At 44.8% G+C, this 27,328-nt stretch overlaps 1 protein-coding gene across 1 annotated transcript in view; it reads right to left on the reverse strand.

Moving 5' to 3' along the window:
* The window catches only part of FBXL17 (F-box and leucine rich repeat protein 17), a 1,470,176-nt gene that overhangs the window by 969,343 nt on the left and 473,505 nt on the right, over window positions 1–27,328 (reverse strand). Inside the window, exon 5 of the mRNA XM_069226350.1 lies at window positions 22,408–22,515. Within this exon, the coding sequence (XP_069082451.1) occupies window positions 22,408–22,515 (108 nt within the window). The remainder of the gene's footprint in view (window positions 1–22,407; window positions 22,516–27,328) is intronic.

Here is a 27,328-nt window from a genome sequence, read left to right on the forward strand (position 1 = left end):
TCTGCACACATACCTTTTTTTTTTTTTAACATATTTTTATAGATTTTTCAATTGTGACATACATTTCAATGCGCTCAGTTAACAGCAATACAAGGATATTGTCAGTTACAGTAATTTGCTGGGCGCTTGTTATTAAACTTAACAAACAACTAATAACTTCCGTGCACTGCTAGATCCGCGCATTTATGTCTAGACTTTCAGGCCATGCCGGCACGCGCATTTAAAGCTTTCTTTCGTGTGAGGTTTTAATTGCCGGTTAGGGTTCTAGATGAGGGCGCCCCCTATGGAAGGAGGGGGCGGGGAGGGAGAGGTGAGCAGGGGGGGTGGCTTGGCTTGGCTTCTGTAGAGCCTGCATCCACTACTTGGGCATGATGGTCTGTGCGTGCTATTTGTCTTGTATGCGCTTAAGGGTGTGGTGTGTTGATATCAGAGCCGAGGTGCTGTTGGTAGGCGTGTGCGCTTCTCCGGATTTACTGCCGCTTTACAGCCAGGGCGAAGCCCATGATTAACTGTATAGTCGCGGCTATCTGCGGTTCAAGGGGGTTTTTCGTCGTTCTTTGCTTCTAATTTAGAGACCAGTGTACCCCAGGTTTCACAGCCCGAGTGTCGCAGTCCACCCCGCGCTAGTTTCGTTAGTACTTGATATTCAGCTCGTGCCCAGCAAAGCGTGAGAGTGAGCCAGGCACCATGGTCGGGGGCCTTGGGGGCCTTCCAGTTCATGGCTATTAGTCTTTTATACATTGCATAAGCCAGGTCTACGAATCTATGCATGTGTTTGCTTCTTTTGGTTCTTGTCCTAAGGCCAAGGAGACAGGATTTGGGATTCGCGTCTAGGCCCAGGCCAGTCATTTCCGACAGTACAGTGGTCATCACGGCCCACTCCCCCTGCACCCGCGGGCACTCCCAGACCATGTGATAAAACTGTGCTGCTGGGGTTTTGCATCTGGGGCAAGTTGGGTCCGATCCAGGGAACATGCGTTTTATCCTGGCTGGCGCTAAATATGTCTGATGTAAGTAATTAAACTGTGTGTATCGGAATCTGGGGTTCCTTGAGACCTTGCGTGTGTGACTCAGGGCTTTCGGCCATTCTGCCTCTGAGATCGGGGCAGGCAGTGCGGCATTCCACCTCTCCCGAGCTTTTTGCAGGCTAGCCTCCGGGGGCTTATTCAGAAGTTTATACGTGTTTGATACTACTTTTTCACGAGCGTTGTAGCTCAGCATGTGGTGCAGGTTAGCCGAGATGCTTGGCTCAGCGTTCCCAGACGCCCATGTGCTTCGAATGGCGTGGCATATAATGTGGTATGTCAGAAATTGCCCCGAGCTGATCTCTGTGAGGGCCTGTATGGCTTCAAAGGACATTAGTTTTCCTTCTTCGAAGCATTCTCCCACCGTGCTTATGCCCGCATCTATCCAGGTTACGGACGAGTGAGATCCAGTTGTCACCCATCCGGGGATTCATTCTAGTGGTAGGAGAGGTGAGTAGGGAAGTTTTTTGGCTTCTTTTTGAATGTACTTCTTCCAGTATGCATGAGCTGCTGTCATCAGTGGATTTACGCGTGTGGCTTTGGTTTGCCTGTTCATGAGCCACTCAAGCAGAGGGACTCCCCGGAGTCGGGTTGTCAGCCAGGTGGCCTCCGCTGCACCAGGATTATGGATCCAATTTAATATCCACTGCAGCTGTGCTGCTGCAGAATAGAGCTCAAAGTTAGGGGCTCCCAGCCCACCCGCCGCCACCGGGTGGTGTAGTGTGTTGAGTGCGACCCGCCTTCTACCATCACCCCACACAAGCTGCACCAGTGCAGAATTTAAACTGTTGAAAAAGCTTTTAGGGATTGTGATTGGCAGGGCAGCGAAGTAATACAGCAGCCTGGGCAGTACTAGCATGTTGGCTATGGCTACCTTTCCCAGTGGTGAAAGCGGTAGTTTATTCCAGAAATGCAATGAGCTCTTCATAGATGTCACCGCTCTCCCCAGGTTGCCATCCCTGAGGTCTTCCGCACTGTGGTAGACGTTGACCCCTAAATATTTAAATGTGTCAAAGCACCATTTTAATTGGCCTGATGGGGTATTCTCACGTCGCGCTGGGGACCAGCCGACCAACGGGAATATGCAGTATTTCCCCCAATTCACTATCAATCCCGAGATCTCTCCAAACTCGTACAGCAATGACATCACTGGTGGGAGCACCTCCTCTGCGCTGCGTATATATATCAAGGCATCGTCTGCGTACAATGATATGACGTGGGAGGTGCCGTTCCTTACCACCCCCCAGTCTTCCATTTTTGCTCGGACACGCACGGCCAGTGGTTCCATCGCCAGGGCGAACAACAGGGGGGGTAGGGGGCACCCCTGCCTTGTTCCCCTGCTAATCTGGAAGCTCTCTGAGATGACACCCCCTGTCTTCACCCTGGCCTGTGGGTTCGTGTACAGAATGCGTACCCATCTTATAAATTTTGGGCCTATGCCCATTCGATGCATGGTGGTAAACTGCAAGTCCCATTCCAGTGTGTCGAATGCTTTTTCGATGTCTAGTGAAATCACTGCTTCCTCAAATGCACTCGGGGGGTGTCGCCCATTACGCTCAGTAACCTGCGAATGTTGAGGAAGGTGTTACGTTTTGGAATGAATCCATTCTGGTCTCCGTGTATCAAAGTGTGCATGTGTGGAGCTAGCCTGTTGGCTAGTATTTTGCCAAGTAGTTTGCAATCTAGATTTAGCAGGGACAGAGGTCTGTAGGACCTAACGTCGGTGGGGTCTCGTCCCTGTTTCGGGAGGACCACTATCATTGCCTCTCTCATTGTGGGGGGGGGGAGAATTCCGTTAACCTCCGCTTCTTCAATAACTTTTAGGAGACGTGCAGTAAGGTGTGACGCAAAGGTAAAGTAATATTCTGATGGCAGGCCATCTGTCCATGGAGCTTTGTTTCTAGGTAGTTGTTCTAAAGCCTTGTTAAGTTCGCCTAGTGTAATAGGGGCCTCTAGTGACTCCTTGTCAGCGTGTGTGAGTTGGGGCAGGGAGGAGTCCGCCAAAAAAGACTTGAGTTGTTGGAGGGTGCATGATGTGCGTGAAGTGTATAGTTGTGTGTAGTATTCCCTGAACGCATCATTTATTTCTTCCTGTGTGGTTGCTAGTGCGCCTGCGCCTAACCCTATTGCCCCAATTGGAGGGCATTGCCGTTCCTCCCGCAGGAGCCATGCGAGCAGCCTGCCCGATCTGTCGCCTTCCGCTTGTAATCTGGTCAAGTGATATTTGTAGTCATGAAGGCGTAATGTGGCGTCGGCGGCTGCGTATTCTGCGCGCGCATCTTTTAATGACGTGTATGGTGTTTCGCTGCGGGCCACTGCATTTTCTAGTGCTCTTAATTTCTTCTCCAGCTTGCTAACTTCTGCATGGAGCATGCTTCTTACCCCCCATGTAATGGAAATACAATGCCCACGAGTCACTACTTTGTGTGCGTCCCACTCCGTTGCTCTTAAGTTTGTGGTGTCAGCGTTCAACTCCCAGTACTGTTTGAGCGCTGTTTTCAGAGCGTCTGTGAATGCAGGGTCCTGCAGTGCTTCCACTTGTAGTCTCCAGGTTGGGATCGCTTGATGCCTCCTGCCCCAGTCTAGAGTTATTTTGAGTGGCGAGGGGTCTGATAGTGTTTTAGCTAAGTATTCAATCCAGTTAGTTACTGTGCAAATGTCCTGGGTGCCCCATAGTAGATCTATCCTGGTGTGCACCTTGTGTGGTACAGAGTAAAATGAATATTCTCTGTGGTGTGGATGCTTCATATGCCACAAATCATAGAGGCCCATGTTGTTGGCCCATGTTGCCAGTGGGTGCCTGGGGTGTCTATTAGCCGCTAGGTGTGTGGGGGGGCTGGACCTATCCAATGTCGGGTCCGGCGTATTGTTAAAATCTCCCCCCCATATTGCGGATGTTGCGGGGTTCGCCAATAATGCTGGGGTAAGCGTGTTCAGGAACTCAGGTAGCGCAGTGTTAGGGGCGTATATTCCTATAAGTGATAGTTGTTTGCCGTCTAATTTACCCTCCACTATTACGTACCTACCCCCCTGATCTATCCTGTGTGATGTTTGAAGAAATGGGACACTCCCTGCTATCCATATGAGGACCCCCCTCGCGAAGGTGGAATAAGATGTACCTACAATCTGTCCTCCCCATTTGTTCCGCAGTTCTTGTAGGTCTGGATCCCGCAGGTGGGTTTCTTGTAGGATTGCAATGTGTATGCCCTGGCGTTTGAGTCTTGCGTGCACCCTGGTCCTTTTGCTATGATTCCCGAGGCCCCTGACATTCCAGGTGATTATGTCATATTTGCGTGCGTTATAGGCTGTATGTTGGGCCATGTTTATTTTGTAGTGATGCAACTAACATTCTGCTCCCTGGTGGGATCCGAGCAGTTTCCTCCCTCCCCCTCACCTCGTCGACCCTGTTTCCCGCCCCCAACCATGTGTCCTGTGTTATGCGCAGATCCGCGGTGCACAAACTAGTGATTACCCTCCCACCCTCCCCAACTGGATCCCATCCCCAACTGTGAACCAACAAAAAACTGCGCACCCCGTTGGGGTGCGAACTAGGCTGTGTCCATGTGGATGTCTGCGGGGGAGCAATGATACTATCCAGGTGCGGCTCATAACAGGGGCTCGCATCCTTCTGCAGACACAGTCTGCAAGTATTGTAGGGCGTCCCCAGGTCGCAGCTAACCATCCCTCCCCCGCCGCGCGCCGCCACCATTTACGCGCAAGTTGAGTACAGGAGTTGGCTCTAAGAGCAGCAAAACAAGGATACATAATGTCAAGCGATATGTCCAACCGCAACCAACAAAGCACACAATGTACAGTCCTGCTCTCCTTCTATGGCGGCGGATCTCACCCTGGTGGCCGGTCAGCAGTGCTCATTTAAAGTAAGTCTGCGGACCGGGGGGTGATCTCCGGGCCCTTCAGCGACCCGGTTAGTGTGGAATCCGAACTTATTGACTCCGATTCCGAGCCCTCCTCCTGTTGGGTTCTGAGGGCCTCGAAAGAGTTTTGTGTCAGAAGGGGAGTTTCCTTCAGGGCCCTGGCTCTCTCTTCCGCAGCCTGTTTCACCGTGGGTTGACCCCCGGGTCGCCTCTTGGAGCATTTCCGTGGGGACGCTGTGGACCAGCTTACGTTGATTCCGGTTTCTTCTCTGGGTTGGGCAAAACCCTTGGCATGCAGCCATGTCCAAGCGTCCTCCGGAGATGTGAACACGTGGGTGCGCTCATCTATTAGTACTCTTAGTTTGGCGGGGAATAGCAGAGCATACTTTATGTCATGCTCACGGAGATGTTGTTTTATTTGAGCAAAGGAGTTGCGTTGTCTTTGCACTTCCTGAGTGAAGTCTGGATAGGCGTGAACAGTTGAGTCCTCATACTGAAATGGGCCTCTACTGCGAAATTGTTGCAATATCGCATCCCGGTCTCTAATGTTCAGGAACCTGGTTATCAGCGGTCTTGGGGGCTGGCCCGGTACTGGGGTGCGTCCGGGAGTCCTGTATGCTCTTTCAACTGAGAAGAATTTCGATGGGGCTCCATTCAAGACCACTTCGGCTAACCATTGTTCCAATAAAATCTCTGAATTTTGATCTAATGATTTTTCCGGAAATCCAAGAAACCGAATGTTGTTGCGTCGTGATCTTCCCTCCGCCTCTTCTGCTCTTCTCTGCAGTGTTTTTACTTCTAGATCCAGGCGGAGAATTTGTTTTTGGTTGTCCGTTACTTTGGGGCTCATTTCGTTTAGCACCACCTCCGTTGACTTCACTTTGTCGGATAGTTTGCGGTGGTCCGCTCTGAGGATATTTAGGTCTTGTGATACCGTGTCTATTCTATTTTCCAATGAAATTTTAGTTTCCAGGATTGCTTGGAGTACTTTCTCAAATTGTGTGGAGTGGGCCAAAAGTGTAGATTCCAGTGATTGTAAAGTGGGTATGGATTGCTGGTCCCCAGGCGCTGGTCCATGCGTGCCCCGGTCTTGACTCCTCGCTGATTTTGATCTCCCGGCCATTTTGTCTCAGTTTGTGAGTCCCTGTTCCTTCTGCGCCCACGCGAACTGCCACGGTCCCCGGGTTGGACAGGTATGGAGGGCCGTATATCCGCTCGGATCCACACTGGAATACGCTTCTAGTTCTTAGGGTTGCCGACCGCCCTAAGTTCTTTGATGTGAGTTCCAGGCCCCTCCACCAGCGCCGGCGGGAGGGCGATGGATGGCGGGGCGGGGGGGCGGCAAAGCCCGCGGGGCCCTAAGTGTTACTGCAGTCGACCTGGACAATTCAGGGCCTGGGTGTGGGCCCCTCATCCTCACAACGTCGATCGCCATGTGCGCGCTCCTTCATTTGAGCTTCCATGCAGGGTTCTAATCCCCGTGCCAGGGGAATGATGGTGTACATAATTTACTGCAGTGAGCGCTTCCCACGTGGCCCACGAGCGTTCAAAAAAGTTGCCGGAGCCACCAGTAATGTTCAGGGGGCGTAGAGAGCAAGCCCCCCCGCCGATCCCAATCCGCCGGCGCTCCAGACGGTCAAGGGGAGGGGGGCACACCTCGCAGCCAGTCCGCGGGCCAGGGGGGGGGGGACCACCAAGAGTCCCCGTCCGCAACTACACCGCCGCTCCGCCCCGGGCCAGCAATGGAAAAAGTTATCGAGCGGTAGGGGGGAGCAGCCCAAAGCGGTGCAGGGTCCAGCGGCGGGCCTGCTGCCCTCCCGCCAAGGGATCCCCTCGCCGCTGCACCCCCACCTCACCTTCGGGGCTCAGGAACGGAGCTCCGGGCCTCGCTACGAGGCAAGATGGCGGTCGCAGTTCCCGAGGCGGCGTCGTTGTTCAGGAACCTCCTTTCTCGGCCACACAGATGCCTCCGTAACCGTCGACGGGGGGAGAGAGGTTCTCAGAGCGGGTCCCACTCCTGTGCGAGGATGTTGGCGTCCCCGGGGCGCCCTGCAGTTATTTTGGTGGCGAGCCCGAGACGGAGCGCTTTCTTAAGCGTCCTTCCCGGTCGCCATCTTGGCTCCTCCCCCCTGCACACATACCTAAGCAAAATTAAACTAGGCATAAGCATTGGGGAAGCCAATGGGCCTCGCCTTTGAAATCCATGAGACAACATTTTGGTTTTGCCAATGCTTATTGCAGATATTATTCAGCATCACAAATAATGTAGGGGTCGGGGGCAGAAAGAGAAAAACTAAAAGTTTGTTGGTGATGAACAGCATCAGAAAAAAAATAATACAATTTTAAAATAACTGGCCCCAGCATGATATATACGGAGGCATGCGTCACCACTCATGCATGCATTTTGATGCTACAGTGCCCATTGTTTTTTACAGCATGATGACATATACGCATGAATACGTCACAATGAATGCGTATATATGTGTCATGATGTTGCTGAGTCATATTTTGTTTTTTTTAAATGTATAGATCAAAGATGGTGGATGCTAGTCCTAAAATGGTAAATTAAAAAATAAAAATTGGAATGTGTGAAAGCACGTTATCTAAACATTATCTGGTAGCAAATTTCAGCTGGCAAGCCCACCAAGAAAAAACAACAACAAAAAACATAAAAAGAAGGGACGGGAAGCAACAAAAGTGGGTATACAACTTAACAAGCGGTGTGAACCCGTATTAGTAAGCATAAAGGGTGGGGAAAACTGAGGGTGTGGTGAGGAAACTGAGGGAAAGGCGAAGCAACATATAGCGCTATGCTGATTTTCGTAAAGAGATTGAAACAAATTAGTGTAATTCTCCTTTTTACCTCATTCTGCATTGCTTCAGGTCTGCCTGTCAAAACAAGGCATCACACACTTCATGGAATCATATTGGTATAACTATTCTGTTATGTATGGCTTCCATAGGAATCGTTCATCATGAATAAACAAACAAAAATCTGGGTATTCACTGCAATGCCGTATAAACAGCGGGTAACCAAAATAATACCCACTCTTGTGACATCACTGTGTGAAGCCCTCGCCTCGCTTTTGTTACGCTGCCTCGTCTGGGTCTTCTGAGACACGAGTGTGGCAGAGGAGTGGCAGCTGGTGGTCTCATATGCATTGTTCTGCCTTTACCAGGTCTTCATAGACCCGAAGATGGCAGGAGAATAAGGGATATGCTGTGCTTGTGCCAACTGCCGACTCCCCTGCCAACATGGGGTCTCTTCAGACCTGTGCTGACACAGCAATCAATCCACACTTAGTGCAGAGCCAAAGCCTTAGGAAAGGGGGGAATGGTATGGAACAAAGGGTGTTGGAGATGGGTGGCAGGAGGCCAAGGGTTCATACTTAAATGTTTTCTCATGCCACGTACAAAATGCCAGAGTACCTTATTGATGTATTTCAAAACAGTGTACTACCGACGTCATATTGAGGTGTATGCTCAGAAATAAACAATGGGTTCCCATAGTGTTAAGCTCCCAGTGTGTTAGAGGCCGCGTACAAGATGCTGGTACACTCACATAATACATTTATACGAGGCTTACTGCCACCACCATCTAACAGTGTACGCTCTAAATGGGACAGCAGATTCCCATGGTGTAAAACTACAAATGTGCTAGGGGGCAAGAGTATAACCTGGTGGGGCTTCTACTGGCTGGCCTCACCCAGCTAATGGGATATAAATAATGCCATCTCTGTGCCACCATAATTCGAGATGTATATATACATCTGTAAGTACAGAGAGGACTAAAACACGCACTTTGCCTTCGGTACCTTAACTCTATGGTATGCGTCATCGCTTGAAGGTCAAAAACATGCATAGCAGCTTAAAGAACATACTGCGTATTTCACATGCATCAATTATGGATTGATAATCAACACAAAGCGACGGGACCAATTAGGATGTACAGACAAGGATTTGAAGAGCTAACTCTCATACGTTTAACGAAGCCCAAATTTCCTCATGATCATTCAGTCCCTGTGCGACTGTATGGAATCTTGCAATCAGTCTCACTTCAGTTCTCAAAAGATTACTCTGTATCTGTGATTCATGTACTGCCTTGGATATTACATATAGGACAGCCCATTCCATATCATTTTCTCTGTGTCCTCCTACAATATAACGCTGCACCAAAAGAGCCCCTTGTGTTTTACATTTTATACGAGATCTATGTGGCAGAATCCTATTTTTCACTGGCTGAGTAGTCTGGCCTACATATATCTTGTTGCAAGGGCATTTTAAGGACTATACAACGTTTCTTGTGTTGCAGTTTGACAAAACCGTTTTGATGCCATATTTGCCCACCAATCATTACCTCTCTGCTGTCTTTTGTAAAATTACATGCAATACATTTAGTACACTTGTAGTGTCCCATTTAGAGGGTTGTCCTAACATTTGAGTAAGCAGTGGATGCTCTTTCTTGTGAGTTTCTTTGACCAAATATCCTTTTTGAACAGTGGTCTGGGGATCTCAAATGCTTTAATCAATTTGAAGTTACAATTGATAATTCTCTTAATTTTGTTAGCTAGTGAGTCAGTCAGGACACACCTTGGTGGTGTTTCTTGTGATCTTTCCTTGGGAGATCATAAATATTTCCTCTGAGTAAACCATGCCCTTTTCAATGCATGCCTTACAAGCTTTTTGGATACCCTCTTTGTATCAATTTGTTCTTCAAATTTTCTCCATTCTCCAAATAATCCTCTTTCTGTGTGAAATGTCTACTGATTCTGAGAAATTTTCTATATGGGAGATTTTCTTTTAAAGCTCATGAGTGACTGCTTTGAAAATGTAGAAGAGTGTTTCTGTCCACAGGTTTAGTGAAAAGATTCACTATAACTTTGTTATTTCCAATGATGAGCCACAGATCTAAAACGCTAAATTTCTGCCTACTAGTAGACATAGTGAAATGCAGGTCACTGCTTCTTGTGTTTAGCCGAAGATGTAATTCAATTAAGGACCCCAGGGGGGCCTCTCCAAATAAAGAAAATATCATCAATATATCTACGCCATGTTCTGATATATTCTTTATAGATAGTGTTTGGCCCATATATCAACAGGTCTTCAAAATAAGACGTAAATATTTGTAATTTCTGGTGCAAGTGCGCATCCCATCAATACTCCTTTTATCTGCAGAAACAGCTCCAGCTTGAACAAAAAAAAGTTATTTCTCTGAAAAAGTGAAGCAAGTTCTATGAGAAAGTCCAAGTGTTGCAAGTACTATGTCCTTCATCACAGCTAGAGCCTCGTCCTGAGGTATGTTGGTTTACAGTGTCTCAATGCCTAACAATAGCAATATTTCTTCAGAAGGGTCACATGGTAAGTTTTCATACTTCCCTATGAAGTTCACTCAGTCATAGATGAAGGTCTTGGTTTCAACTACGAAGGAATCTATCCCTCTGTAGTCTGTATTTATTTTTTACATGACAAGACTCACTCTGCTCATGGTGGCCCCGCTTACTCCTGTCTTCTTCAATAAGGACGCCACAGTATCCTCGTCTGCCTCCATGTTGATCCTGCACGGCTTGGAGTACTGAGGAAAGCAAAGGATAGTGGGGCAATTCCTGCCTGCCAGCTCAGGCATGTGCCTCATGCAGAAAAAGAATAATAAAGCCGAAAACAGACTAATATTATCCTTGCTGGGGATTTACGTGTTTTCCTGTAGTACGTACAAAGATATTACCAGAAATTCCCCAAAAAATTATATTTTTGTCCCAATCCAAGATGTCCTTACCGTTTCTGCCTTAGGTCACATCCCGTTTCTCCACTATAAAAGGAAGTCTATTGAGAACTCTAGCTGGGTTGCAAGTGTTTCCACAATATCCTATTTTCCAGTTTGACCAGCCTGAAGGTTTTTCCTCGGAACTCCAATGTTTCCTTTTAGCTGAGTTCTTTCCTAGAGCATTCTGGACTACTGTTCCAACCTGTCATTCAATCCTGCCTCTGGTGATAAATGGCCTTACCTTTATACGAAGAAGTCAAAATCAGCTTCACCACGAAGACCAGCTCTTTACAGTTCAAAATGCAGCAGGAAATAGTTATGGTGAGTAGACAGAAGTAATTGGCAGAATAAATGGAAACTTTAGCATTACATCTTCTGACTTCAAAATGACAGGAAGGGAGTCTCTCATTCATTCCCAGGAGTCCTCTAGACAGCTCATCCCCAGTAACTACAGGAGAAAACCACTTCTGACACCTTTCACAAATCCAGAGCTGGAATACACATCCTTGGCTGGGAGAGTCAGCACCTCTTGCTCTGAAGACAATGACTTGTCTCTGAAACCAGGAAAGGCCAATAGGTGTTAACTGCTGACCACTTATCTGTCATTAGCTATCTGGGAGCAGACAGGTACGGTTGGCAGAATAAAGGGCAGCTTTAGCACTACCTCCTTTGATATGGAGATACCAAGGAAGGGTTCTTGTATTCATCCTTGGGGCATCACTGGACAGACTATAGCCACAAAAGGAAGGAAAAGGGGAGTGGCCAAGAATCTGGAGAGTGGCCTGTTTGGTGGAACATCTTGAAACAAGGGCTCCTAGGTAATTGTACAGTAAGGCAAGGAGGAAGTGCTGTAAAAGAATATGGTGGAAGTCTGAGAAAATTGTTACAGTTGGATGGTAGACTTTCTCCAACTACTGGCTAGTACACAGAATAAACTTGCACCTCCACCACCACCTCCTCAGAATATCTCTGGACATTGAAATACTACATATGAAGATAAGAGCCCTGTTGGAAGAATAATTCTGACTCCTGCTGAATGAAGAGCACTTACATAAAGACTCAAGGACCCCTGAATCCTCTTGGCATCCAGGGACTGGAACTGCTCTTCAATGTTCAAGTGTATGGCCTACTGTTTACCTGCCTAGTGCCCAGAAGCCTGCTCTCAGGACTTAGAGGCTGCAGAACTGACTGAGGGAAGAATACAATTTATACTGCGGCAGACAAGATATCCGTCTCAGTTGTGGAGGCAATCCCTTGTTGGTGTAAATCAGGCAGCCACATAAATATGTATACCACACATTGCAGCTTTAAGTAATAAAGTTAAAATACAGTGCATGGAAAAACCTACATTTCACACCTTTTTCCTATTATTGGTCATGTAAATAAAAATATTTCTAAAGCAGGGCAGATTAAAAAAGATTTCCATAGAGAACATATGCCATCTTAACTGCAATCATACAACACAGAATGCAATATGGCTGAGATATTCTACTCTAAAAATACAGTACATTTCTTCCATAAAGGTATGAGTATATATTATTAATAAATGCTAATTAATCAATGAGAAAGCCCTACTCAGTCACGTTTCAGTGCATTTAGTTTCGATATAAAGTGTGCGTTTGTTTAAGTGTGGACAACACTATTTTACAAATCCAGCTAACAAACAGTGACAATGAACACAAGTCTTTCATAACAACCTGTGGGAACGCACTTTGGATATCGTGCATATTTGGGGCTACAAATCAGATCATATAATATGAAATTACTTATCCCTTCTACAACAGAAACGTGCCCCCAGTAAAATAAGGAACTAATGAAAGCATTTCGCCTGAGACCAGCTATTTTCTCAATTTAGAAAATTTATGTGAGAAATATTTCCTACTCATGCCAATAAAAATAGTTCTTAAAAGTCAAATGCTGTTGCAACTTAAGAGGAACTGGGTTTCTGTGTTTTGAACAAATGTAGACCGAAAGTTAAAAAAATATATTTTTTACATTGCTAAAATGAGCACATCCTCATCATAACACTGGAAACAGGTATGCTGTCTGAATTAAATCAGGTAACAGAAATCAATCATTTAGAAATTGCAAGAGTAACCATACAAGCTAAAGTAACACTGCATCTGTTCAACATTAACCCAAGGACAATGTATCCGCTTTCACTCCCTCTTTAATGCTCCACTTTGTCTCTCTGCCAACTCTCTTTCCAAATCCCCCAACTTTCCATGTTGCATCCATGCTCCTCTCGTTACCACTCTTGGTCTCTTCTTGTCATGGCTTTAGCTTACTAAGGTTGTATGCCCAATTAACATCCGCATCCAAAACTCTTGCCCCAAACCTATTTAGCAAATAAGTAAGACCTTTATTTTACCCTAACAGTAAATAAATATTGCCAGACCAAAAGAAAAGTAAAATTAATATTGAAGATTCACACCCTATAAATATTCGTTCCTGAAACCAAATCAATAAGAAGTGACTGTACATCCTAAGGTGCTCTCCCTCTTTACGAACTTACACTACACTATATGCTTTTTCATGATTTAATTTGGTACCATTCTTTTAATTACCAAACATAAAACTTTTTTGTACAGGAGACATGTGGCATGTATTCAGAAATGATCCTTTCTACATTCGTACCACTTAGCATGCACAACCGGTCGTAAACAGATGCAGTATTTTGTCGACCTGGAGAGGAAAGTATGCCCACTACTGAACTCTATCTCAATGACAACAAGGTATTGTCTCTGCATTTAAGGAGATGCATGTTAAGATTTGTTGTACTTATGCAATGGTTTGGGGCATTATCCACTCTCCTCAGTGGCCTTGAAATCCAAGTCAAGTGAAAGCATCACATGGTTCACAGCGAGATGGCTTAGTTTTCAACACATTCACATGACTGACCTGATCGAGGGAGATCCAGATTAGTGGAATGGAAATTCAAAATTGTATGATCTTCAGTTACAAAATGTATTATAGAAATACAGATGTTCCCACATCATATATATATACATGAATTATGTACCAACATGTAAAATAATGTAATGGCAGATATCAGTACCTACTTGAACAGTACAGTTTCCCCAGAGAACAATACAGTTTCCCCTTCATATGAGGGATGGTGAGACCACAGATGAATAGGGCCCACATTTTGATTGTAAGATGATGCTGGTAGGAGAACTGGTTGCATGGCAGTCTCTCTTTTTTAGATCAGGTCTTCGACAGCCTAAAGATAGCATTACACAAGACAGATATATTACATCTATGAAAAATGGATCAGTGAGACGATATGCTTCAATGGGGCATTTCTTCGGGCTCACTCTAGCATGTCCTATACCGGAGTACCAGGTTATATCAGCTACACACTACGGTTTCTGAAAAATACTTTCAATTGACACTTGGACACAAAGAACTTCTGAACTGGTTTGTGGATAGATCATTTGCCAGAAATGATACTGAACCAATGAATGCAACTCGAAAGCCCAAGGTGTACACTAGTCTAACACGGGCAGGAAAATTAATCCCCATCATCGAAAAGATAAGCAAATCCTTAATTCTCGGGAGCGAATACATTATATGAATTAATTAAGGAATGTCGAAGCTCGGTATCCATATTTTGAGTATCAAGGATATTGTCAGGAACCAGCTTGTACTGGTTGAAAAGTGGTCAAATGTCATAAATGAGGAATGCTGCTGAAAGCAATATTTTGGATCTTGGCTATTTGGCTGCACACAGTAAAGGCCAGATACTAATCCTTTCTTCTATATCTGGGACACCTCTGGAATATGTGCCTAGATGGAAGATAGCTGAAATGTCTAAAACATATGGCGGTGCTGGGAGGCTGAAAGGTTTGACGTTAATCGGCTCCCCTGCACTCACCATTTGCTGCTATTCCACTCGGCCGCAGCTGCCAACAGAATGAAAGAACGTGCATCTGAAACGTGTGGTTGAAACACAACCCTCATGGGAAGGATCCCATTTAAGAAATGCACTATTTAACTGCACTTATCTGATTATTCTGGCGCTTGATAATAATTACCACCTGCTTTATGCTGGCACTGCTGCCTGCTCTTGGAAACTTTACTATTCACTTTAAAAATGCAACGCAAAGCACACGGTGTATTTGCTACTTTATATGTACTGTAAACGTTGACAGTGTCTCAGGGGGGAATGTGTATTTCATTTTGCTCTATGTAATGCAAGTAACTATTGTGTTTATTACAGCTCTAAAAAAATTACTTAAAAAAAGATGCACAGCCGAAGAAACGTTTTTTTCCCCCACATACCTCGGGGCATGGCCCAGGCGGAGAGGCTCCAGCAGGAGGGCGCCTCCAGGCTTGGTTTTCCATTCTGACAGTAATGAGAATCAAGGTCTCTCTGGAGGAAGCACACACTGAAATGATCCATAGTTCCTACTTTTGAAAAGTATTTGGAAAAAACAGAGGTCATGTGGATGGTTTTATGGAGCAGCGGGGCAATCTAGGGATGGTAAGAAGAATTATAGTTTATGGAAAGTGAGGTCTAAGGACACCTTCCCTTCTCTCTAAAGATAAGAAGGGTTCAGCTACTGACAAAACACTTGAGTGAACCACCCAAGAGCACTGGGCGGACGAACAGCCCGGAAGGACTGAGTTTATGCAAGGTTACATGGCAGCCATGTTGAAAGCAGCCCTTTAAGGCAGGAAGACAGAGTTATAAGTTCGTAGCTATCCATTCCATTCAAATACCAGGGGGAAATTAACACAATTAAAAAAAACATATTTACTAGATGTTTACATATAGTAAACATCAGTATTAAAGTATCTTCCATAAGTGCACAATAATAAGGGCATGCCAGTGATTATGATTGATCAGGGTTCGTCACAGCAAAATGAACACCCTTCTTGTTAAATATCTTGATTAGAATTCCCCATGTAATAAATACAAGTATCGGTGCTACGGTACAAATACACTATAATAAAGAAACGTGCTCAATGTTATCTTCAGTATTAAGCCACTCAGGAAGTTCATCAATGTGGTTCTTGACAACAAAATGGTCTTCTTCAGTGCAGACAGGATTATCTGCTACATGTCTGCAGGGATTCCACATGCTGAAGTCCTTAGCTGCTTGTCTTCAATATTAACACATACTTTACTGCCTATTCTTTTTTTAAATTGAAAGCCCGGATGGAAAGATGCAGATTATAACAGGAGTTTTCTCTACTAAATATGTAGATGAGGTTGTTCTTACTTGCTAAATTGTGCAAAAGAAGAGCAATTGAAAGTCATCAGTGAAGACTTGCTTTCTTTGCAACTTCTATATCTGTACAGATAAACAAGTGCCACAAATGTGTTCTGTTATAAAACAGCATATGGACCTTGAGCAAGATAATCTGGCCATTACTGCTCCATGTTATAGGCACAATTGAACTAACGGGCATATTCCCTTTGTATAAAGCCTCTCACAGTTGTTTCCCTCATAGGACCTATGTGAAAAATTTCACCCCACTGTGTGTCTCTCTGCAGCCACGTTGGTGCATGCAGCTACTGTGGTTATCTGGAACGGGATTGCAGTGGGGGAGCAAAAATATCTTCTTTCTTCCACAGGTGTGGTACTGCAAAACAACACTCCTGTTAACAAGACATCCACAGCACTGAAGGAAGCCACATGAACAGTACTAAACGGCACACAGGCAGGAAGCGTTTAGGTGACGCATGACAACTACGGACTTCTCCATTTCAGCTACTAAGAAGTTGCCAACTACAACTAGACTAATGCTGTCTTTGCATCAAGATAACTTGGGCTGTAACTTCTCTTACTCTCTGCTCGTTTTCTCAACAGTGAAGGTTGACCTCCTGCTGAGTGCTGGTCTGCTTGGTCGTTCTAATCAAAACCACTATAATTTTTAGGTAGAGCATGCAAGTGCTTTATCCTGTTGTAAGTATTGTGAGCTTTTAACCACGCCCAGCTCAAGCCCTTCAATTTCACTCATTCATGGGCCTGGCTTTCAAAAATACCTTGATGTCATTGGTAAACGCTTTATGTTTGTCCCACCTTGGGGCGGTTTTGATACCGCCTTGCAGACTGACATGTGTAATTGCCCGATTGCCAATTTACTTCAGCATGGGTGAACTATTTTTTTCTTTTTTCTCTCCCCTTCGTGCTCCATGGAAGCCATGGACATCACAGCGCCAACAGCACAAATTCCATCGGTGGTATTGAAGCGCTGGTCACATTGTTCATACTGTTACTTAATCAGAGTAATTTCTTTTGGCTCTCCCCTTCACATTTAATTACTTTCCCAAAACACTTATAATTGATTGATGCTTTACGTTAAACACAGAAATCCACAACACAGCTCTCCCGGCACATGAGCTCCACCCCTGCAGACGTTTTCATAAAACCTTGTCAAACCCACGAACTAGGCTCCTAGGTACGCCCCCTTGCAACACCCAAAATGATTCCACCATCTTGAGGGAATGTGTCATTGTGTATGCCAACCTTATACCCATTTACATCTTCATCAAAACCTTTTCCATACTCAATGCAATTCTCATGAAACCCTTGGAGTGGTTCAATTGCCCACCATTATTAGGCGCTGGGATGAATGACAAATGTCATATATTACATTTAAATCCACTTAAAAAAAATCTTTAATTGCATTGGAGATCAACCACACCCCATTATTGGACAAGACCACAGAGGGAATTCCTTTCATACTGACAAAATCCTTCATACACACTACTGCCAGAGGAATGTGTGAGTTTTTGTTGTTTTCTAAGCAACAGAAGCATGGCTATGGTTCATAGGTCAGATAGAAGGGACTTCAGAACATTTGGTTCAATGCCAGAGAGGTCCCGAATTTAAGTGTTCCAGATACAAACCGTCTGTGCTCCTGAGACCTATTTAGCCACCTGAGTTGTGGAAAAGATTTGTCAAATATTAAGGTCGGTTTAGACAGATGGCTTTATAAGTGAGGTAACAGATACTGAATTTAGGACTCACTGCATTGGGAAGCCAATACTATTCATTAACAATGTACATATAATTGAATATTCTTAGTGGATGACAGGAATCTGTCAGGTACATCAAGATACTGCATTGATAAAGGGCACATGAAGGCTGAAGAAACAAAGGCAATACGACATTCTCAAATCTAATCAGGATAAAACAAGTGCATGTACATCAGTTTAGCTGTGCTGGTGAGAAGAAGTTTTTGTAGGGAGTGAAAATGAAGATTAGCTGATTTGTTCATTCTTTTGGTGTGTGAGATGAGTAACAATGTGGGATTGAGTATAAATATCAAAGATTTTACTGACATCATGACTAATAGAGTCAATCTGCTCATCCTGAATTCATTAGTCAGTCGTAAGTAGAATTTATTCTGTTTGAAGGAAATGAAAATGATTACATTTTCATGGGACTAAGCAGAAACATAGCTTGACGGAGGGTTTAAATGTTACAAATGGATGATATTGATACAGAATTGAGCAATATCCATGTTCTGGTGCATGGACCTTCAAGTTCCTCTGAGCTCAGAGGCTCAAGATACAAAGTGATTAGAGCGAGGTCCAATATAGAGCACTGGTATATATCGGTAGACATTGGTGAATTGTTGGATATTCTTACCAAACTTTACCAAATGAGAACGACTGGTTAAAAACTAAGTTAACAGAAGTGGTGCTCTAAAACTTTCCCATTCTTCAGTCGTGCGCCTACACCAAAATGTATTGCATGCTCCAAACACAGCATCAGGTGTAATCATCACTGTAAGTCCGAAAAAGGAAGGTGTAAATTGCCCTTAGAAGTAAGGCAAAGGTTCTGAGACATTAAACCTGTCTAAAAAAGTTAATGTTGGGGAAGTCTTTAGACTATGTGATCACGGGGGTCACAGAGCTTTATGAATGAGAGAAAGCTTAAGGTCCCTACCAATCAGTGCTCAATGAACGCAGTCTGCAGCACAAAGTGGGGGTCACCCGGTTGACCCGGGCAAGCAGAGTAAGGGCTTAATTATGAGTTTGGCAGTCCATGGACCACCAAACTCGCAGTGACAGTTGGACCGCTGCAATCCTGGCAGTCCGACTGCCGGATTACGATCCTGGCATTCGGATTGCCAGGAGACTGCTACCTCTTCCGGGATCAGGGATCCTGATGTGTTTGTAGCAGTCAAAGCTGTGGTCAGCCCACTGTGCTGATCACAACTTTGCTTTCCGCCAGCCTTTTCTTGGCGGTGTCCCCGCCATGAAAAGGCTGGCGGTAAGCCAGTGCTGCCAGCCACAGAGGAGTCCCCTTACTGCCCACGACCATCCTCAAAATGTGCACTGTCCGCTATTCCATATTTAATCAATCAGGTGTTATAGCCCAGCTTGTCACACGAGTGGGTACCAGGCGCTTGCTGCAGGTGTTTATTTGGAAAGCCAGGTTTTCAGTCCCTTTTTGAAGTGGGTCAGTGAGGGTATGGTGCGTAGGTGAAGGGGGATGGCTTTCCAGGCTTTGGCAGTGAGGTGGGAGAAGGAGCATTCTCCAAAGTGGCAGCGGCGTATGCATAGTATCTTTGTGAGGGCGATGTGTGCAGAGTGGAGTTTCTTGGTTGTTTGGTGGAGGTGAAGACAGTGGTTCTGGTAGGCAGGTCCTTGGTTATGGAGTGGCATCTTTTCTGGATCGGGAGCCAATGGAGGACCTTCGGGTGCTGGGTGATATGGGTTCTCTTGGGTGGGTCAAGGATCAGACTGGCAGCTGAGTTCTGGATTGTTTGGAGTTTCTGCATGACTTCGGTGGTGGTGCCTGCATATAATGCGTTGCCTTGGTCAAGTCGGCTGATGATGATGGCATGTTTCACTGTCTTCCTTGTGCCGATAGGGAGCTACTTCAAGATCTTGCAGAGCATGCAGAGCCCGTGGAAGCAGGCTGTGGAAACAGCATTGACCTGGCATATCATGGAAAGTTTGCTGTTGAGAATTATGCTGAGGTTGCGGGTGTGATCTTTCGGTGTGGGAGTGGGTTGAGCAATGTTGGACAACAGGAGTCGTTTCAGAGGGATGAGTGTCTGCCGAAGATCAGAACCTCTGTTTTTTCTGTGTTGAGCTCCAGGCAGTTGTCCTTCATCCAGGCGGATACATTCTTCATACAGTTGTGGAAGTTGCTCTTCGTCTTGGTGGGGTCTGTTGAGAGCAAGAGGATGAGATGCGTGTCATCAGCGTAGGAGATGATGTTGATGTTGTGCGATCTCACAATGTCTGCGAGTGGTGTCATGTAGATGCTGTAGAGTGTTGGGCTTAGTGAGGAACTTTGGGGGATGCCGCAGAAGGTGTGCTTGACCTGTGAGGTGAAGGGGGGAGGCAGACTCTCTGGGTGTGTCCCATGAGGAAGGATGCAATCCATCTGAGAACATTGTCTGTGATCCCAAACTGGCATAGTCAGTTGATCAGTGTGTGGTGGGAGACGGTGCTGGAGGCAGCAGAGAGGTCAACTGCTTCTCCTCTGTCAAGCAGGCGTATATATGTTGTCTGATGTGGCAATCAGAGCTGTCTTGATGCTGTGAGTGGCTCTGAAGCCTGACTGGAAGGGGTCTAGCAGGTTTATTCTCTCCAGGTGTTTAGTGAGTTTGAGTGCCTTTTCCAGGACTTTGCAGGGAACAGGAGCTCGCCGGGGTCAGCAGAGGGCTTCTAGAGGAGGGGTCTCATCTCTGCCTGTTTCCAGGCTTCTGGAAAAGTGACTGTGGTTAACGAGGCATTGATGGTGGTGAGTTGGCTGCTGATTTTGTTTTTTCTGAGGTTGAAGATCCTGTGGGGGCAGGGGTCGGTAGGTGCTCATGAGTGGATTGAGCTCATGAGTGTGACTTTATTTGGTGTGCTGAGTTGTCCCCATGCGGTGAGTGGGTGGTCGGCGGTGGATGGTGATGGGATACTTAGGAGGTTGGAGGGTTGTGGATCGAAGTTATTGTCAATGGTTTCTATCTTGCTATGGAAGTGGTTGGCGAGGGCACTGCAGCATTCTTGTGAGGGGGGATGTAGTTTTCAATGGATGATGGGCAGGAAAACTCTGACGATGGTGAAGAGTTCCTTGGTTTGGTTGGCGCTGTTCTCAAACCCGCCAGACAGGGCCTCTTTTTTGCAACTTTGATCTGGTGGTGGTAGTCATTGAGGGCCATTTTGAATGTGGCTAGGTCGGCGTGGGTCTTGCTGGTGCGCCATCTTCTCGCCAGTGTTTGAAGCTGCGTTTTGATTTGCTGAGTTTCAGGGTGTACCAGCTGGCTTTTTTCGGTGGTTCTCTGGGTCTTGGCTGGTTTGGTCGGGGCAACCAGGTCAGAGGCGCTGATGAGCTTGTTGTTAAAGTTCTGAACTACCTGATACAAGTTGACGGTGACGCTGGGCTGCGAGGTGCTGAGGGCGTTGGTCCATTGCTGCGGAGTGGCTTTCGCCCAGCCACAGGAGGGGGCACTGTGGCAGATGGGAGTGGTGAGGGGGGGATCCGGTGAGGGTGAAGTTAAAGATGTAGTGGTCGACTAAGGAGGTTCCGTGGTGTGACTGTAGCCAATTCTGTTGCTGGATGTGAAGATGGGGTCCAGCTTGTGTCCTGCTTTGTGTGTGGGGACTGTGACAAGCTGCTTGAGGCAGATGTTGGACAGGCTTTTCCAGGAGGTTGGTGGATTTGGTGACAGTGGGGTCATCCAGGTGGTAGCAGAAGACATAGTGTTCGGATTCAATTGCGAGGAGGATGATGAATTCAGTGATGGTGTCGCCGAGGCCAGTTCTTGGTCCTGGTGGTCTGTACGTGAGGGCGCCTCTGATGTTGGTGTTGTCGTTGGCATGGAGCTGGAAGTTCATGTGTTCCATGATGAGTGTGGTTTGTCATTAGTGATGGTGCAGGTGATTAATTTTTTGTGTATGATAGCGGTCCTGCCTCCGTGCCTGGTGGTGCGGTGGCAGTGTTTCATTTTGTGTTGCCGTGGCGATGACCAGGGCCGAGACAGGGGTGATACAGTTCTCTGTGATGAAGATTATGTCAGGGACAAGGGTGGAGATGGTATCTTAGACTTCGGTTGCTGTTCGCAGAGCAATCTGGCAGTGAACAGGATGCACCTGAGTTGTTCTGAGACCGTCTTGTTCAGAGGGGATGGCGAGGCGTTGGTGATAGTGATGGCGGTCAGTCTTGGGGTGGAGGAGTATCGGCAGTGGGTGCAGGTGAATGGTCCCGATGTGTGGCAGGGTGATGTGAGGTAGCCGTTCTTGCGTCCGGGGTTGAGAGCATGGAGCTCCGAGGAGGAGTATCTGTGGGGTTGAGCAGGGACAGGGTTCCTGGTGCTTGGTGCTGTCCAGGTATGGATGAACGCAGACAGGCATGCCTTTGCCACGCCGGCGGTGCGGTCATGCAGCTGCCACCATAAGCAGTCTTGCAAGGTGGGACGCACTGGCAGGGAGGTGGGAGCATGGTAGGCAGGGGAGGGAAAAAACGGCAGGAAAAACGGACAAAGTACAGTCAACAACAGGGCTTGTCAAGGAGGCAAATCAAAATGGGCCAACTAAGGGACCAGAAAAACGATTTCATAATTACACTATTTTATACTGACTACAAATACTGTTTATCCAAACTCCCTCGTGTTAGCATTTTACATAAACAACAAGGTAACACTGGCGGTCCTTGAGAATGACAATCACTGGAATTATCACATAAAACATGTTTTTGATTCAACGGCATTCTGTTTTACCAAATGCATCAAGAGTTTAGATGATCAATATAAGAGTCATCAAGTATGACATGACGCTTACTTTGGTGAGGTGAATGACTCCATCGGATGTAACCGAACAGCCCATAAAACCAACATACTGCAGCTCAGGACAGTGTTCAGCAAATGCTCTCACTGACAGATCTGTCACCTGCATGGAAAAAAAAACAATAAATAGAGTTGAAATGACATTCTAGCACAGCGCACCAATGTTATGCGCATTAGGATACAGACTTCATATTCGGACTACTTTCAGTTTTGGCCTGGGCATTTTACAAATCTGCACAGAAAACCAGTAGTTCTGAGATGTTTCATCCATCTTTTTACTCACAATCTTGCAGTGTTATAGCTATAAAGAAAAGGTATTTTTTTCCTGAGTACGAACAATGCAACAATTACACATAAAAAACAATTACCGTTTGCTAATTAGTGACCAAAATGTGCAGAAACCTGCGATAATCAACAATCTTAATGGGAGCCCAGAGCAACACTTCTCAATTACCAGTCAATGGTATGACCGAGTCAAACGATGGCATTCATTCTCTTGCAATTCGTTTTCTACCCAAAGTTTCTGATTAGAAGAACATATGGAACTCATAATAAAGAACCACCCAGCATTATGTATTTTATCTAAAACGGAGAGCTATCTTCTAACGAGTAGACATGAGGTACTAGTCTAATGGGAATAAAACGTAAGCTGCCTGTCCCATCGTGGTCAACACCTCCACTTGTAAAAGATGCATATGTGCCAGTATTGCATTATGGCAGTGATTATCCAGGAACTCTAATGCAGGCTCATACTAGTCCATTAGGAAAACAGCCCTAATTGTTGTTTTATTCGTCCGCAGTGTTTTTAAAAGTAGGCATTTGTAAAGAAAAGCGGCCATCTGAATAATGCATGGTCTTTCGGCGATAACATTTAACTCCTTGTTAGTGCTTAAATAACAAGCTTTTCTTGCATAATTTTAGGGCTCTTTAAAGTTCTTCTTGTACATCCATGATCCACAGTTGTGAACAAAAAAGTTCTCTTCATCGAGTATTCAAGTCTTTACATAAACGTTATTTACTGTGATGAGAAAAATACTTATACATCAAACTCCACTTTTAAATTTGATTTATAAGATGATTCGTTCGTATAAATGCCCTAAACAGTCATATTTGTAATCTAAAACACAGATATATCAAATAAATACCCTGGTGATAGAACTGATTCAGACTATTATTTAAGGCTGGGTGGCCAAATACTTCCGATGATATTAAGTACGTTTTTAATCAAGCACAAAACAGGTAGGTGCAGCGAAATAACCTTTTGATTCAGTCCAGTTTTGGCAGCCCCTTTCAATGCCTAAAATGGCAGACTACAGTCCTTCATATACGTTTAGAGGTTGCACGAGCTTCACATTCCATTCACTGCTTGTGGCAATCTCTGCTGAGCCACGCGTAGACGATATAACATATCTCTTTCTTTTCACAGAAAATATAAGGGAACAAAATAACCTAAAGAAAAACTATTCATGTTTATCTTTGATCGGATAAAAACCTCCCATATAGACATAGCACATCATGTGACACCAGCAGAGCGAACATGATGGCACTTACAAAATGACATTGACAGTTTTCAGTGGCTACTCTAGGCTTAAAATGCAGCAACAATATGATAAAGTAGAATGTTACCCGCCTATAATAGCTATTTGTGAGCAAACCTGCATCAACAAGTATATCAGTGTACCTCCTCTACTGCCGGCCACCCACACATACCCAGCATGTCAAAGCCAGGAATAACCATGAAGGGTAGAATTTCCTATATATGATTCAATTCTTATCCAGAGCCATCCGAGTCTTCCTCGCCACCAGTGCTCATTAATTCAGTCTCTGTAGAGAACAAATTATTAATTTCTGACCATCTCGTGATCTCATCTAATGCTTTCTCATGGTTCCTAAACTCTTTCAGACAGTATCCCTCTGCCAGCCCGCACTCAGTCATAACCTTCACCCAAGCTACACACATGGGCACTCGATCCAGTGGATCAATTTCCGTCTCTTCCCCAATACCAGCCCCAGAGCTGCAAACTTGTATGGAATTTTAATCTTATTGGGCTTTGCTAGAAGCCCTAAAACACAGAGTTTTACGGCAGGTAGTATCTATAAGTGTCACTCTTTTGAGGTAGCAACAATTCCCTCTACCAATAAATCTTACCTAGAAAAAAAATCTAATATCACTCTGTATGATTAACCAGGAGAAAATATAGTCAAAAACAGTATGCATACCAAACAGAATGAGCAATAATATTAGCATGAACCAAAGGGATGGGAGATAACCCAAAATATTCAAGGAATAGGACTTACATGAAATCTTGAGTTTAACACAGACAACTATGATATGTAGAAATATGAATTATCACACATTATTCCAAAGAAATAAAACTATAAGAACAAAAGAGCTTCATTTGACATCCTTCAACCAACATAGTTGTTTACAAACTTTGGCACTCAACATGCCCTTCATTATACCATTCTTTAAGGAAGGCTCCATAGCACGCTAGATCACTTTTTATTCAGGGTTTAAGTTGGACACTGCAAAAGGGAAGTTACATTTTCAATCAAAAAAGGAGAGGGACAGCTTTGACAGTGTGCCATCAATTATCCTTTACTCACACCTCTTTCACTTATTTCCTCTATTTCACCCGAAAGATCAAGCTTTGACATGTCTTTGGCAATATGTGTGGAGCACTTTAGCCACACATGATCATCCACTCTGAAGCGTTGCCCTAGTTTGGAAATTTGTAAATCATATTGTCCCTTAGCATTTATTAGGCTTTCAAAAAGTTATTTGAAACAATCTCCTTTACCACTTTCTTATCACCATCTTTAATCATCCAATGTGTCATTCAAGCCAGGTGGTAGCATGCCCCCGACGAAAAACAAAACAAAAAAAAAAAACAGTGATTAACCACTAATGATGTGTGCTGTTTTTTTTCAGAAAGATCACAGCATAGATTTTACAGAATTGAAGGAGCACTTTCATGCAAATCACAATCCACTGTTCAAACTCCTACAACATGAGGTTTCACCCTCTCAACTAACCCATTTGACTGGGTGTGTTAAATTAAGGTCCATCTTTGTTAAAATCTACAACTGATAAGAAAGGAAAGCATGTTTTTTTATGTGAATTGTACCCCTTTGTCAGAAAATAACTCGGAAGTAATCCTTCTCAGAAAAAAATTAACATCAGATAGGAATACTATAATGGCTCTATTGACACTGGGTTAGGATGGAATTTCACTTCCACATACTTTGAAAAATAGTCTACCAAGACAATGATGTATTCAATTCAATTCAAACGGGATGTCTATAGCGCATGGCTACTTGAGAAAGGCCTACAAGCGCTGAATGAGCAACCCTTTTCCCGATCTCCAGGTGTCCTACCCGCACCTCATAGAACAAAGAGATACGTTTTGAGGAGTTTTCTGAACATAAGTTCAGACTGCTGTTTCCAGTAGTGGGGAGGTCATTCCATATCCTAGGAACCAGATATGAGAAGGACCTGCCCCACATCGCGCCCTTTTGACTTTAGGTACTGACAGAAGACCCTGTGAACATAACCTAAGGGATCTTCCTGGAACATTGGCAAACAGGAGGATCTGAATAATGAATGGTCCTCTCCTTTGAATGGCCCAGTAAGCAATGCACATGGCCTTAAAGCAGATAATTTTATCTACTGGCAGCCAATGGATAGCTTTTATCGAGGAGATTGATTCTTAGGGATATGTAATATTTAGCTAAAGCAAGAAACGGTCCTTAGAAATCTATTGCATGTTTGCAACATGGTTTGTCTGGAACTCCCAAGGTCAGCAAAGGAGAGTCACAGGGCTTATTGTTTGTCTATAGATAAGCTCCCAACAAAAATTCAATTTAAAACTCAATGCACCAATCCACTAAGGGGCTACTGGTACATAACCCTTACTCAGTATTTAGGAAGAGTAGTTGCTTAATGCCTTGCATGGGCCATGTCTATAATTGTATTCTTGAAAGTAACTAGGGGAACAGGTTTTCCCCCCTTTAAAGTGAACTTTCTCAACAATAGACGCATTTTGTGAGACCTTCCAAAAGGGTCTTGGGAAATAGGCAGGCTCTGTTCTCCAGACAAACCTTCTAAACAACACTTCATTACGTTTTTTAAAGGCACAACATTACTCAATTAATGTGTTCATTCAGAAGACAAAACAAGCTATTGATTAATTTTAAAGGGTTCAATCATATCAGGACCTGCTACAAAACTTTTATCCCCCCCCAACAAAGTCAATGGTGTCGCTCTCACGTAATAAAGAGGATCTAGCTAAGTACCTAGCCCTAGCATTCCTTGGTCTTGGTATGTATTCAGCAATGAACTGACACTCCAGTAATTCAGCATATGATCTTGCAATCCTTGCTGTGAGTTTGTTTTTCATCATCTTCTTCAGAATGTTAAAGAACGGAAATCTTTAGAAGAATGAATTCTCTCCCTCTCAAGAGAACAAGCAAAATTTGATGACCACCCACATACAGACCAGTAACTCTCTATCACCAAATATGGTGTTTATTGCTCTCTCAAGACACAGGAAGCAAACCCAGTGTGGATTCTTTATTTTTTTACATTTAGGATAGTGTGTCTCCCAAAACTCTATCACTGGTAGTCACAGTAATGCAGAACATAAATGTTTGTAATGCAGACCATGTCACTGTTAAAGAGATACCCATACTTGAAGATGACACATTAGAACAGCATTCTCTTTCAACCACTTGGCACGGACCGCTCTGTTCGCATACCTTCTTCCCCACCCAGCGGAAGGTGGGCCATCTGTGAATCTGCTCCTACTCTGATTCTACCCTGAACCTTGCAGCAGACTCATCCTAAGACTGATGTGTCCATGATGCTCAGTGATACTTGTGATGCACACGTTATGATGTCTTTGTCCTGTCATATC

The sequence above is a fragment of the Pleurodeles waltl genome, chromosome 1_1 (assembly GCF_031143425.1).
Source record: "Pleurodeles waltl isolate 20211129_DDA chromosome 1_1, aPleWal1.hap1.20221129, whole genome shotgun sequence".
Classification (NCBI taxonomy): domain Eukaryota; kingdom Metazoa; phylum Chordata; class Amphibia; order Caudata; family Salamandridae; genus Pleurodeles; species Pleurodeles waltl.